Here is a 13,609-nt window from a genome sequence, read left to right on the forward strand (position 1 = left end):
TTCTTTAACTAACTAAATATCGGCTAAAATATATATTTGGACCCCTAATGTATTTTTGGTTTTGAATTAGTTTCTTATGTTTTAAAAGTTCTAAAATGGTTTCCTAAAGATTTTTTTTTTAATACGTTTGTCCATCTATTAGTTTTATCCCAAATAATGTTAAACATGATAATCGATTAAGTCAATCGTGGCTCCACTGCAATGGTATGTAATGTCGTTACACACGAGAAAATTATCTAAATGACATTAATGGGATAAATTTTTTGGACATATACCTTATCAACCTCTCCATAATCATGGAATCCCAAGGCGGAATGCTAGAAATTGCATCACCACGAGAGTTAAGGAGTCTTTGGGTTAACTGTTTTTTTTTTTATTGAAAATAGAAAATAGTAATAAAAAAATGTGTTTGATTGAATTTTTAAAAATATCTAACAAGAAATAATCAAAAGATGAGAATAATAAAATCTCATTTTCAGTTGAAAACAAAAATCTTATTTTAGATAAAATGAAAATATAATGATAAAAAATGTAATTTTAAGGAAATTTAAAAATATAAAAAAGACAAGAAGTCAATATATCATAAATTTTTAGTATTTTTATTCTTGAAAACAGAAAATAAAAAATTAAACCAAACATATTTTCAAAATTCTAATCTTTTGATAATGAAAACAATTTTCAAAAAATAAAAATAAAAATACAAACTAAACGCCCTCTAAATAAAAAAAATGATTACGTTAACCACATTTAATGTCGTTGGAATTAAAACTAATGGACAAACAGACGTGCTATTAAAAAATCTTTAAAATATTATTTTAAAACTTTTAAAACGTAAAATATCAATTTAAAACCTAAAAATAAGTTTAGAGCTGAAACATATATACATGTATGTTAGCTATAAATATATTTAGTTTTGTCATTTGTCATTCAAAACTATTTTAAAGGTCATTTATCATTTTCTTTTTGGATTTTCCTTTGAAAAGCTCGTTCTCGTTCTCAAGTCTCAACCCAGAAGAGAAGTGTGCGCGCTACCGTTTCTCAACTTAACTCAACTCAACTCAACTCACATCCGAGGCTTTCTCATTCATTCTCTGTCGTAGTTCTGCGATTCACCACTCAGGCATGATTTTTCCATCAATTAATACTCTCATCTCTGCCATTGTTCCTCTCTTTCGCGTTTCATCTCTTTCACACTTCCTTTTTTTTTTTCTCGCTTACATTGCTTTTCCAAAACCTCTATGCTCCATGTTTTTTTTTCATCCAATACATGACTTTTTCTCATTTTCTGTAACTGCAGTTATTTTTATCGTGTGCTCGAAGTGAAGTCTCTGAAATTTGTGCTTTCTCTGTGTTCTTCGATTTTGGATTTGGCTTCTGTCGAATTGAATTAGGGTTTGTATGGCGAGAAGAAGCAGCAGCGAGTCTGAGGATGACGCGAGGAAGCGCAGTGGCAGCGAATCTGAGGATGAGGAGAGGTATAGGTATCGGCGGCGCGGTGCTGAGAATGGTAAGAAGAGTTCCGGTCACCGTGATGACGGTCATTCGGGGGAAGAACGAAGCGGAGCCAAGAGGGATGGTGGAATGCGAGGTGATAGGAAGAGTACGAGTAGGGACAGAAAGGAGGAGTCTGAGAGCTCTGAGGAGGAGGGTCAGATTGTGAACAAAGAAGGGGTTAGGGAAGAGAAGGGAGAGGATGAGAGATTGCGGCGTGGAGGGAGAGAAGATGAAGGAGATGGCTGGGGTGGTAGGGATTCTCGTCCAGGGAATGACCAGGGTGAAAGGCGGGGGAAGAAGGAGAGTCACAGATTGCATCATGGCGATAGATGGCGTGGAGGTGAGGAGGACAGATGGAGATTTAAGGATTGCCACCCACATAGTGATTCGAAGGAGGAGGATCACAGGGAGCTGGCCAGGAAATCAGAAAGGGATAGAGATAGAGATAGGAAGCGGAAAGTTGAAAGGGGTGGAGACAATGAGAGGGATCGCCATGCATGTCATGATTCGGATGAAGAAGATGATAGGGAGTTTGCTAGGAAATCAGAGAGGGGTAGGGATAGGGATAGGAGGCGTAGAGTTGAAAAGGATGGTGACAATGAGAGGAACCACAGGGAGAAGGATGTGAGCAGGCGGCAAGAAGAAAATGGGAAGAAAAATGACAGAAATGGAAGAATGGTTGAAGATGCAAATCCTCGACGGGGAACAATACCAGGAGGTAACTTGAATGGTGATGTATCTAATTTGGGCAAGAGTGGAGGTGTTTACATTCCCCCCTTTAAGATGGCAATGATGATGAAAGAAGTTCAGGATAAAAGTAGTGTAGAATATCAAAGGTTAACGTGGGATGCTCTGAGAAAGAGCATTAATGGGCTTGTAAATAAGGTTAATGCTACTAATATAAAAAATATTATTCCGGAATTGTTTGCGGAAAACCTGATCAGGGGAAGGGGACTCTTTTGTCGGTCGTGTATGAAGTCTCAGATGGCATCTCCGGGATTTACGGATGTTTTTGCTGCCTTGGTTGCTGTTGTTAATACCAAGTTTCCTGAGGTGGGGGATCTTTTGCTAAGAAGGATTGTTTTGCAGCTTAAGAGAGCTTATAAGCGAAATGACAAGGTGTGGTGTGTAGCTTGTTTTCTTGGATCAATTTTATGCATCAAATTTGATTTTATTTTTGTTTTGTTTCTGGTTGTGTTTTTCATTTGTCTTTCATCATTTATAGCCTCAATTACTAGCAGCTGTCAAATTTATAGCACATCTGGTGAATCAGCAAGCAGCTCATGAGATCATTGCTCTAGAGTTACTCACAGTTTTACTCGAGAAACCTACTGATGACAGTGTGGAAGTAGCTGTTGGTTTTGTCACAGAATGTGGTTCAATACTGCAGGATCTCTCACCTAAAGGCCTTCATGGTGGGTATCCCTTTGAACTATAAGGCAACTGTGTGATGACTTTGCCATTTGTCTTTTTTCTTGTTTCCTGTTACACTTCATTTTACATTTGGAATCTTTTTTTTTTTCTTTCCTTTTTTCTACTTCATGGTATTAACTACTGTAGGAAAGCATGGTAAAGCTAAGTAAATGATATTTGAGCTAAGATTATACCTCCTACTCTGCAAGAGAGGGGAGTCTGGAATCTAGGGTTTTAAGATTCCAGTTGCATGAAATTGTGTTAGAGTTTAAGGGAAGATTAAAGAAACGAGTTAAGATCGAAGGTGCTTGAAGGTGCGTTAGATGATATCAGGTTCGCAAGAAATAAAAATTAATTTATTTGGGTGCTGAGTGGTTAAAATAGGAGCCTGAGTCCCTTACTGAGTGTGGCGTAAGCAATTCTTATTTAAAATATCAAAGTTGTAATATTATCATTTATTATTTATTACTAAAACCTCCATGTGAACTTTTGTATCTAGTTTTTAGTTGTTTGATTCTGAGAATTAAAAGTTTTCTATCTAATTATAATGCCCAAACAAAAGCAAACATCTGTAATTTTTATCAAAACAAAAAAACTATGTATCTAATTATTGCTCTACTGAAGTGCTCCACTTGCTTCAGGTCTTCTGCTGGTTAATATTTGTTTATTTTCCTGCATGCTTGCAGAAATATGCTAATGCAAGACACTTATGTATACGTGCAAATGATGCTTGAGATCAATTTCAGTCTTGGAATTTTTTGTTAAATAAGATTTATAATTTTGCAGGTATCTTTGAGCGTTTTCGTGGAATTCTTCATGAAGGAGAAATTGACAAACGTGTTCAGTTTCTGATAGAAGGCTTATTTGCAATAAGAAAAGCGAAATTTCAGGTACTTCTTGTTTATTGTTTGTGAGGGGAAATTGCACATTAACAAAATAACACAGAATTCAACTCTTTTGTTAATCAGTTAAAAGGAATAGTTTGAAATTGAAATGTGTTACAATGGTTGCATTGTCTTATAGGGCTATCCAGCTGTTCGTCCTGAACTGGATCTTGTGGAGCAGGAAGATCAGATAACTCATGAAGTCTCCTTGGATGAGGAGATAGATCCAGAGATTTCCCTTGGTATATTTTGTATTGATAAGTTTGTATCTGTTTCGAATTTAATTGATTGTGGAAATACTCATGTCATTTTGATTTTTTTCATTTTCCATTTTGTTTTTTCAGATATATTCAAGCCAGACCCCAATTTCTTGGAGAATGAGAAGCGTTATGAAGAGTTGAAGAAATCAATGCTGGGTGAGGAGTCTGAGGATGATGAGGAAGGCTTGGATGCTGAGTCAGATGATGACGATGAAGATGATGACTCTGATGAAGAGGATGAAGAAGAGATGCAAATAAAAGATGAAACAGAGACAAATCTTGTTAATCTTCGAAGGACAATATACTTAACAATTATGTCTAGTGTTGATTTTGAGGAAGCTGGTCATAAGCTTCTGAAAATTAAGCTAGAGCCGGGTCAAGAGGTGAGCTTGGATCTCTTCTAGCAGTTACTTTTCTGTTGCTAGAATGATCGACTGCTGCCTTTTACTTATTCTAATTTTTTTGGGTACATTAAATTTATATTTTAATAATATGGAAGAACTTTAGAATCTAGTTCAATGATTGGTGTGATTATATTGAAAAAGATGAATGCTCTTTTCTTTATCTCTCCCTTGTATATAATCACTAATCACTAATTTGCCAATTTGTTTCTCGGCACTTATTGATCTTTTATATTTGGATTTAACTGGGCATGACTTGGGTGCAAGGTTATTTGGTTCTTTTGTTTTTATTGTTGTCTAATTTGATGCTCTTTTAAAGAACTAGTGCTTACATCATGTCTAACTGTTGTAAGTTATAACCATTGGCTGCATCTTTACATAGTTACTCAGATTGAACATTCATTTCCAACATCTGATTTATCATTCTCCACTAGTTACCTTTTAATTACAATTTTGTATAATTGGTTGCAGATGGAATTGTGCATTATGCTTTTGGAATGTTGCAGCCAAGAGAGAACTTATCTTCGATATTATGGTCTTCTGGGGCAGCGTTTCTGCATGATCAACAAAGTACACCAAGAAAATTTTGAAAAGTGTTTTGTGCAGCAGTACTCAATGATTCACCGACTTGAAACAAATAAACTGCGAAATGTGGCAAAGTTTTTTGCTCATTTACTTGGCACAGATGCTCTACCTTGGCATGTTTTATCTTATATACGCTTGACTGAAGAGGACACAACTTCTTCTTCACGTATATTTATTAAGATTCTCTTCCAGGTACTGAGAATGAAAATCAAATATTCCTCTTTTTGTTTCTTTATGCACTTGCATTATTATTTCACCAAGTTTGAATTATGAGTTTTAGAAATATACTTTTCTTACAATGAGACCCGCAAAGATTTCGGGGTTGTTTTCTAGATTGCATAAATTATGCCTACATCTCTGTATGTGGAAGATGCTGATTTCGGTTTATGATGTTGCAGGAATTATCAGAACATCTTGGAATCCGACTGCTAAATGAGCGATTAAATGATCTAACAATGCAAGAATCTTTTGAATCCATATTTCCAAAAGATAATCCAAAAAACACACGGTTCTGCATTAACTTCTTTACATCTATTGGTCTTGGTGGTCTTACCGAGAACCTACGTGAGTATTTGAAGAATATGCCACGTCTTATCATGCAACAACAGAAACAAGTTTCAGAATCTGAATCAGATGATGAGTCAGGGAGTTCTGATTCATCAGATTCTGGATCAGCTAGTTCAGACTCAGACTCAGACTCAGCAAGTTCTGATGAAACTGACCGTGCGAGTGACAGAAGACAAAGAAAGCGGAGGAGAAAGTGAAGCAATTGTATGCTATTGTCGAAGGCCCTTGCATCCACAAAACTGAGTATCCATGGTTTCTCAATCTTTAAATCACTGAATAAACTTGCCTTTTTATGTGCTGTGAAAGGGATATGTGGGCTTCCTCGGTAAGTGAAAACTGTGGCATGTGCTGTGCTGTTTAAGCAAATTTGACATGGTTCACATTGTTCCATGATCACCCCTTCATCATCGTTAGATCTGGAAAGATCCAATGGCCACATTTATGCTTAGAACCACACTGAACATGGCAGTGGGAACAACAACTGAAGAGAGATAGGAGTGTGAAGTTGGTGAAGGTTTTTGATAAGATGAAACGAAGTGGTGGAATGGTAACTGGGTTGCGTGAAAGGAACAAACTTGTTAAGAGTTAGACATGGTTCTGAAAGTGGGGTCAGTGTTTCTGGCTTTGTTTTAACACTTACTTCATAGGACTTTCGATGAAGACTTTTTTTTCTTTTTCTTTTTTGGGTCTGGGACTTTTGTTCTTTCACCGTGTGTGATTGAATTCATCAAAGTTTGAGTTTGTATGCTTGCAATGGAAATGAGTCATTATTGTCAAGAGTTTATGTTTCCTTCACGACAGAGAATTATTTTTACCGCTATCATTAGGATTGCAATGATTATGTTTTTATATGAAACTGATTTTGAATGTAATATGCCTGTTAATACAGACAACTCGGAAATTTGTAGTGTTTGCGACTACAAAGCTCTACCATTTGTTTTTAAGACTTGCGACCTTTTGTACCTCAATTTCTATGTAAAGTTCCGTCCATGTCTATTTTTTCATTCCATTAATAATCTGAAACCTTAACGAATCAAAAACTTTATCCCTTAGGTCCAATATGTGTTGGTTACCCTCTTTCATGTTTTCAATCACTGCTTGTATTTTATTACTAATTATTATATTAGCTATCATCATTAGAAGGCCTGTTTTCACTAATCGCGTACCCTAGGGGCAAGTATTTACGCTTCCTCGTAACTTCTGCACAAACTGTGCACCATGAAGATTATGCTTAAACCAGCTAGACAAGGGTAGAATGGAAGATATTTCATCCACTTTCTTTGAAATTAGCCTTTCATGGAATGGTTAAAACACTACACATTATATAAATATATACATATTTGATACTTGTATTGTAAGGAATCAAAGTGCAAGTAAGGCGTACAATTTTGTAATGATGAAACTAAATTTTCAGATCAGGGGAGTTTTAATTTCCCGTGAATGTAGGCCCTCTGAGGCTAGGGTCCTGCTGGAGTCTCCATTCCCTTTCCTTAAGGTACTCTAGCAGAGGCAGTGGCTCATTTCTCTGTTCTGTCACAGAACCACACCCATAAGGGCTTGGCCTTTGAAAATTGTGGAAGTGATTGGTTATGTGTTCACCAGCACCAAAAGCATAGGGATAATAACCTGGCAGCAATGGTGGGGGACCTGGTGGCTTCACATATGTGTACTGGTTAGGAGACGAAGGATTACCCCATTGATCAAATTGGTTGAACCTGTAGGTGTCAAGATGGAGGAAGTTTTCGTGATTTCCATGAACATTCAAATGAGTAGGCTGCATATTATAGTTGACCCTCTCAGGTGTTGGATTCCCTCTGTACCAACGCAGCCATTCTGAAGAAGTTATTCTACCTGGTGGCGGTGCATATCCATTGGAATAAGATGGAAAACTAGTATCATATCCAAGGGGTCCATAAGTAGAACTCAAAGCTGAATAACTATTTATCGGTGATGGGTTTTCTGGCAATGATGGAGCAGACACAGTAGATTGTACAATGACATCGGTGTACCAAGGAACATTATCTGGCAACAGTGGAGCAGAAGGAACTGGAACAGTATATGTAGCAGATGAGGAAGGGAAGTTTGGAAACTCATCTGCTGAACTGATGACTGCATTCTGAGTTCTATCGATGGAAAGATCGGCCAAGTACGAAGAAGCTAGTTCCTCAATGGGGTGCAACCTGTTGGTATCAAGGGCCCATGCATTGAGTGAAGGATGCCCAGCAGAGATTGGACCCTCAGAAAATGTGTGTGCATTTGATTCCTTCATTGAAGGTTCTAGCAGTTGGAACGATTTGTTCATCCTTGAATTCGTAATGTCACCTTGGAATCCCCACGGATCAATTTGAAATGGATTTTGTGCCATAGGCAGAGATGTAGTACGGCGCAGACAATCATCAGAAGGCAAGACTTTATCATCCTTGTCTTTTGGTGATGAAATCTGCTCATGAGGGGAAAAAAGTGCGTACAATGGTGCAGAATTATACCTCGCTAGAGGCCTGAAGAGAATCACTTCTTCTTCCTCCACAGCAGAAGGTTTTCCATTAGTGCTGGAACTACTTGGATTGTCTCTTGTATCACATTTTCCATCTTCTCCATTGTCTTTGCGAGTTTTCTGATTAGGGTCATCCCCACTTGTCCATTTGTCAGTGGACTCTACATTACCTGTTTCTTTCTTCTCGTGATTTTCATCAGATCTAGCAGAGTAAAATTTTCTTTCTAATTCATCACATATAATCCACTTTTGCAAATTATTAGATCTGTTAGCAATCCTCATTGCTGCTTCACTCATGCGCTGAGCACGCAATTCAGTGCCACTCTCAAAGTTGTTGATGTGTTCCCATCTACAAGAGAAATCTAGTGAGACATGAGAAAAAGCTACAGATGCAAAGCCCCTCAACTCATAGTCTTCCCAAAGTGGGGTACTACTATCTACAAGCTTCCTGGTTTCTTTTCTATTCTCATTGAGTTGATTTAGAAGTTCAATAAGCACATAAAAAAAGTAAGAAATAGCTGTTTCACTCTTTTGATCAGTTGCATATACTTCAATGGTATCAAGCATGCTTGCACACCACTCCATGAAAACAAGTACAGAAGGCAATAAGGGACAATGATTCAAAGGACTAGACTTCTGGCATCTTTCAACAAAACGGCCCATGAAAATGAATGCAGCAGCTAATGCCAGCTGTATCAGCACAAGTTGCTGACAATCATTTTTGTCTTTTGATTCATCTTTCTCATGCTTATCAATCAGATTCTTTAGGGTAAATATGAGTATAGAAACTATTTGTAAGGCTCGGAAAGGACCCTTTCTGGCCAAATCCATTTGTCCATAGGACTCCAACATGGTCTTTAGTTTTATATCTTCTAGCTCCATTATTTCATCTAACACTTCAATAGTAGATGCCAATGCAATGGGGAATTTCTCCAAACTGCTTCAGGAGACAAGGGGAAAATAACATCATTTCACATGTAGTAGAAATTGAAATTATGCATTAATGTGCATTATATCAGGATATTTTGTTATCATGACTTAATGTAACATTCCCAATTTACCAATTTATCATAATATGAAATCATATGTCTATTTCTTATTCTAAAAAAAATTAAGTGATCAATAGACTGGATTCTTCAACTTCCTCCAGCAATACGTGTAGACACTAGTATATAAGAAGAGTACCTAAAACTGTATGGGAGTGTAAATGCATATCACAGTGGTAGACACTTGTGTATATTGCCTTGTCCTAAAGAAATGACAGATGAAACTCTGAAACTTGAAAGAATGATATGTTAATTTCAGTGATGCGTTATGTCCTAAAGAAACACATGGAAGAATGATATGTTATTAATGGCTAACTCAAAAGATATGCACAAAATGAAATCCTATTCGAAGATGCATTGAATATGCATAACTCAAGTTGATTATACGGGGAAAATTCAAACTTAAAAAGGAAAGAAAAAACAAGAAGAAAATTCTAGAACAAAATAAATTGAATCCAAGATATACCTTGATGTTATGAAGAGGTAACTAACTGTTCTGACTATATGAGACCATAACTTTGTGTCCGTAAAATGATTACTTTCACCTTCAAACAGGTTGCCATTCGAGCTATCATTATTTGGTTGCATTCCAGTCTCTTTGCTGATCCTTTGAGAAGGTTTGAAGAAATCAAAGCAGACTTCACTGGAAACACATTCCAGATGAGATGACCTGTTCTGCAAGATCATTAGAGATGGCAGCTTGTGAAGCTTAGAAACATTAAACATAATAACATATGGATAAAATAGATTATAGTTTATTAAAGAACCTAAATATTATCTTACTTTTTCCAACAGTAAGATAAGATTATCCCAGGCATCAGGAAAAGGTTCTTTAACTGCTAAGCTTCTTACACAGTGGTATAAAGCAAGAAAATCATCTCCAATATATGTTGCCAATACAGCCAACTGCATATGAACAAGGTTACTTGCTTGCAAGGAAGAGAGTAGAGGAAAAAAATCTTTTCTTATGCAACAGGTCTAGAACTAATTTCAAAACAAGACAAAAGCTTACCTGGTTTTGAGGGTTTCCACTATCTGGCCAAATCCTTGTTGCTTCCAAGTAGTGTGTGGCTGAAACTGACCAATTTTGCTTTTGAGCATCAAGGTTTTCATAATGTTGTTTATACCTGGCCAGATCCCCCATGCAGACTAAGCAGCGATGACATAAATATTGACATTTCAGCATCGATTCTGGTTCAAAAGAAGCTGAAACACAACCCTTTTTATGAAACAAAGCCTCTTCTGGGACTCCATAATGTTTTCTGAGTTTTACAATTAGAGTTTGGTAAAACTCAGTGGCTTCTGAAAGAAATGACTTAAATGCCTGTATATGATTGTCGTTGTTTATCTGCACAACACCATCTTTCGGCATTCCTGATTTCTTGTTCTCTGCATTACCAGAGCTTCTCTTCATTATTTTGCGAAATTCATCAATATGCTTATAGTGAAGCTTCCACAAGGAATATTCAACTTCTTGAAGTTCTGAATGAGTGTGATTATTGAGGATTGCTCTCTCATAACTTGACCTGATGTTGTGATACAAGACTTGAACATCAGAGTGTAATAGGCCTTTAGAATGGATCAATGCCCACAGCTGCCTTTCAGAGTTCCCAATCTGAACATGACACAAGTTCAAAATTAAGGATATAGAAGAAAATATTTTTCCTAAGCCTTCATAGCTAGGAATGATAGTTTCAGAAAGTTACCTCAAAGAGAATATGTTTTTCTTTATGAACTCCAGAAGGAAGAGATGAATTAGTTGTCATGGCCAAAACTGAAGGGCTTTCTTCAAAGGTAATAATGCATCAGCTTGGCACAAAATGCAGTGCCTAACCTATTAGTATACTGGTGTCATTCTTGGCGCAAGGGCAGAAAAATAATTGGAAAGCTATACCTCAAAAATACGAATATAATCTTCTGCTCATTTTCAACAAGGAAAAAAGTCTAGATATAAGGACTTCAGAATCACAGTGTGAAGTTTTAATTCCATTGCAAATAAACGAATGCATTTTAAGAGTTAGGAAAAACAATCTCAATAATGAGTCCAAATTGGCTACACTGTAAAAGTTTATACGCAACCAGCAAATGGAAAGTAACATTATTATATTATAGTAACTAAGATATTTCACTTTCAGTAAAAGCAGTTAAACAGGTGTACTGTTTGGCGATCTGTATTAAAATTGGAAATTATTGCAGTTTAAGTTCTTAAAAATGCAGTGTACATAAAAAAGGACTCAGATCAAATGCCATTTTACACTATGTACATATATCTTTTCTTCATCTTATCTGACTGCCCTTGCAATGCTATAGTTATACTTGCTAACAGAAGAAAGAGAGAGAAAAAGAACAATATTTCCCAGTTATCACCTTGTTTCTCCCAAATTCCCAGTTATTATATTAGAGTTCACCAGAGGAAAAGACTAAAACACAATTAAGCCCACAGTAGCAAGAGCATGAATACCAAAAACATTCAACTCAAAATACAAATAATAATCAATTCAAGCAAGTCCAAGCCAAGATCTCCTTGATTGCAAGTTGAAGGAGAAAAAAATATCTCATTTGAGCACTCAGATGACTACCATCATCATCTTTATGGATAAGCAAACACAATAGGAAATAGCTGAACCTTTCTGAGAATTAAGGTATCAGTCAGAGTCAGACTAGAAAAAGAAAGTCTTCTACCTCTGCAACATACATTAAGAAACAATTTTGGAGAAAACATGGGACAAAGAACAAGTGATGAGGGAGTTACAAGTTTCATTACAACACCAAAAGTCACACACCAAAGGCTGAAATTGTTAATTCACGGTACAACCACGAACCACCACCAAAGACCACACACACAATCAAGATATGACAAGGCACCCCATCAAAGATTTTGTTATGTCAAAGGTTAAAAAGCAAAAAGAATAGCATTCAGAAAGTGAAAGACCAGAGTTTTAGGAAAAAAAAAGGTTACCTAATGGAGAGTTAAAGCTCGAATGAACATAAAGTCCAAGGACAGTGTTAGAACCAGAAAATGAGTCCAAATAATCCAAACAATAACATTCACTTTATGAGGAAGGGAAGGAGCAAGGAGAATTGAATTGAGGCACAGGTATGGTGTTGTTGTTTCAGTTGTCAAAATGGACAAAGGTTAAACCTGGGTTGATGTTGATCATGAAACTATCTTAAACCATTTTTTTTGTCTTTTAATATTGTTTGCAGATATTTATTATGCCATTAAAATTTCTTAAGAAAATTGTACCAAAGGAATAAATTAAAGTGTGCCTCATCATCATCCATTTCACTGACTAAATATGCAGGATCACTTGTAAATCAAGCCAAGATTATTGTCACCGTACTTTGGGAATTATCCGGTGCTTCACCGAACACCGTAATAAAATTGTACTGGGGCCATTCTCGTCATTTGCTAAATAAACTTTGAGCTTGTAAGAGTTTCCCAATGCAAACTCTTGCATTAATAACGGATCACGGTAAATTTTTCTTTTCTTTTCTTTTCTTTTTATTTCGTACATATCAATGAATAAAATGGTTAAAATAATAAATTAAAAAAAAACTTTTCAAAAAAACTCTCAATTTCAAAATGTCAACTCACAAACCACACACAAAATTTAATTTAATATAAATAAAAAGTATGTTAAAGATACTTAAAAATATAACAATTTTTTTACAGAAAAAAATATAACAATGTTATTTCTAGTCGTTTTAATTTTTTTATTATTATTCATGCAATGTTTGTCACTACATGTTTTGATCTCTATTGTGAAATTGTCATTAGTAGTAACATGTTTTACATCTTTGTAAATACAACAATTGTGGTTTCGTATTCTTATAAAATATAACTATTTTTATTTTTAGTCTCTAAAGTAATCTTTATTTCAAGTATTAAGTATGGAGGAATATTAAATAAATACTCATTTGAAAAAAAATTATTTATAATAATCTTATCCAATTCAAATATGAGTGTTTATAATAATTTATGTAAAAAAAACTAATAAGGATAATTATTCTTCTATTAATATATGCTTACATCTTAATTATATTAATTACTTAATGTTAAGTAAAATAAATTATAATCAAATGATGGTAATTTAGTTGACAACACATCTAAGTTTGTAGAGATCGAAGAATTTGAATTCAATTTTTGTATAATATACTCTTAAAATATATAAGAGCTTTAGTGTGACTAATTGAGAATTAATTTCATAATCGATTTAAAAAATTAAAACTTATAAAGATATCTTAAAAGTCAAATATCCTAATTACAATGATAAAAAAAAGCAAAAAAAAAAAAGCTATAAGTCCTACAATCCTAACATCACTTTTACCTTCAACTAAACTAAAGAAATCATATTAATGCAACATGATAAAACTTGATTGCAAGAAAAATTAGATAATTAAAAGGAAGAAAAAGGCAACTTAACTGTGTGTCACTTTCCCCTGTATGAGATAGGTGCCCATA

At 35.4% G+C, this 13,609-nt stretch overlaps 2 protein-coding genes across 8 annotated transcripts; one reads left to right on the forward strand and one right to left on the reverse strand.

Annotated features, from left to right (window-relative positions):
• Positions 1 to 941: 941 nt before the first annotated feature.
• On the forward strand, positions 942 to 6,548 carry LOC114376418 (pre-mRNA-splicing factor CWC22 homolog). 4 transcript variants are annotated; one of them, XM_028334523.1, is made up of 9 exons: positions 942 to 1,120; positions 1,298 to 1,434; positions 1,471 to 2,613; positions 2,720 to 2,909; positions 3,694 to 3,797; positions 3,931 to 4,033; positions 4,136 to 4,434; positions 4,924 to 5,229; positions 5,436 to 6,548. In XM_028334523.1, the coding sequence occupies exons 2-9, from the start codon at positions 1,399 to 1,401 to the stop codon at positions 5,799 to 5,801; spliced, it is 2,547 nt and encodes an 848-aa protein (XP_028190324.1). In that variant the 5' UTR covers positions 942 to 1,120; positions 1,298 to 1,398; the 3' UTR covers positions 5,802 to 6,548. The 4 variants fall into 4 exon arrangements, with proteins under 4 accessions (XP_028190324.1, XP_028190326.1, XP_028190322.1 ...); XM_028334525.1 differs by having other exon boundaries at positions 1,392 to 1,434; XM_028334521.1 differs by having other exon boundaries at positions 1,298 to 2,613.
• A 348-nt stretch (positions 6,549 to 6,896) lies between these two features.
• LOC114376416 (protein SMG7L-like) lies at positions 6,897 to 12,366 on the reverse strand. Of its 4 annotated transcripts, none has more exons than XM_028334518.1 (6): positions 12,104 to 12,364; positions 10,851 to 10,973; positions 10,157 to 10,759; positions 9,928 to 10,050; positions 9,611 to 9,819; positions 6,897 to 9,038 (listed from the first exon to the last, which is right to left on the reverse strand). In XM_028334518.1, the coding sequence occupies exons 2-6, from the start codon at positions 10,908 to 10,910 to the stop codon at positions 7,031 to 7,033; spliced, it is 3,003 nt and encodes a 1,000-aa protein (XP_028190319.1). In that variant the 5' UTR covers positions 10,911 to 10,973; positions 12,104 to 12,364; the 3' UTR covers positions 6,897 to 7,030. The 4 variants fall into 4 exon arrangements, with proteins under 4 accessions (XP_028190319.1, XP_028190318.1, XP_028190320.1 ...); XM_028334517.1 differs by having other exon boundaries at positions 10,851 to 10,978; XM_028334519.1 differs by having other exon boundaries at positions 6,897 to 9,035; positions 10,851 to 10,978; positions 12,104 to 12,362.
• Between the last annotated feature and the right edge of the window lie 1,243 nt (positions 12,367 to 13,609).

Source organism: Glycine soja, chromosome 11 (genome assembly GCF_004193775.1).
Source record: "Glycine soja cultivar W05 chromosome 11, ASM419377v2, whole genome shotgun sequence".
Classification (NCBI taxonomy): Eukaryota; Viridiplantae; Streptophyta; class Magnoliopsida; order Fabales; family Fabaceae; genus Glycine; species Glycine soja.

Excerpts from the sequence above, each read along its gene's own strand:
- LOC114376416 (XM_028334518.1), bottom strand. The coding sequence starts at position 10,910 with ATGACAACTAATTCATCTCTTCCTTCTGGAGTTCATAAAGAAAAACAT. Across the intron at positions 10,051-10,156 it reads GTGGAAACCCTCAAAACCAG|TTGGCTGTATTGGCAACATA; the intron begins GTAAGCTTTTGT and ends GTTCATATGCAG. Across the intron at positions 9,039-9,610 it reads TACCTCTTCATAACATCAAG|CAGTTTGGAGAAATTCCCCA; the intron begins GTATATCTTGGA and ends TGTCTCCTGAAG.
- LOC114376418 (XM_028334521.1), top strand. The coding sequence starts at position 1,399 with ATGGCGAGAAGAAGCAGCAGCGAGTCTGAGGATGACGCGAGGAAGCGC. Across the intron at positions 2,910-3,693 it reads CTCACCTAAAGGCCTTCATG|GTATCTTTGAGCGTTTTCGT; the intron begins GTGGGTATCCCT and ends ATAATTTTGCAG. Across the intron at positions 4,034-4,135 it reads AGATCCAGAGATTTCCCTTG|ATATATTCAAGCCAGACCCC; the intron begins GTATATTTTGTA and ends TTGTTTTTTCAG.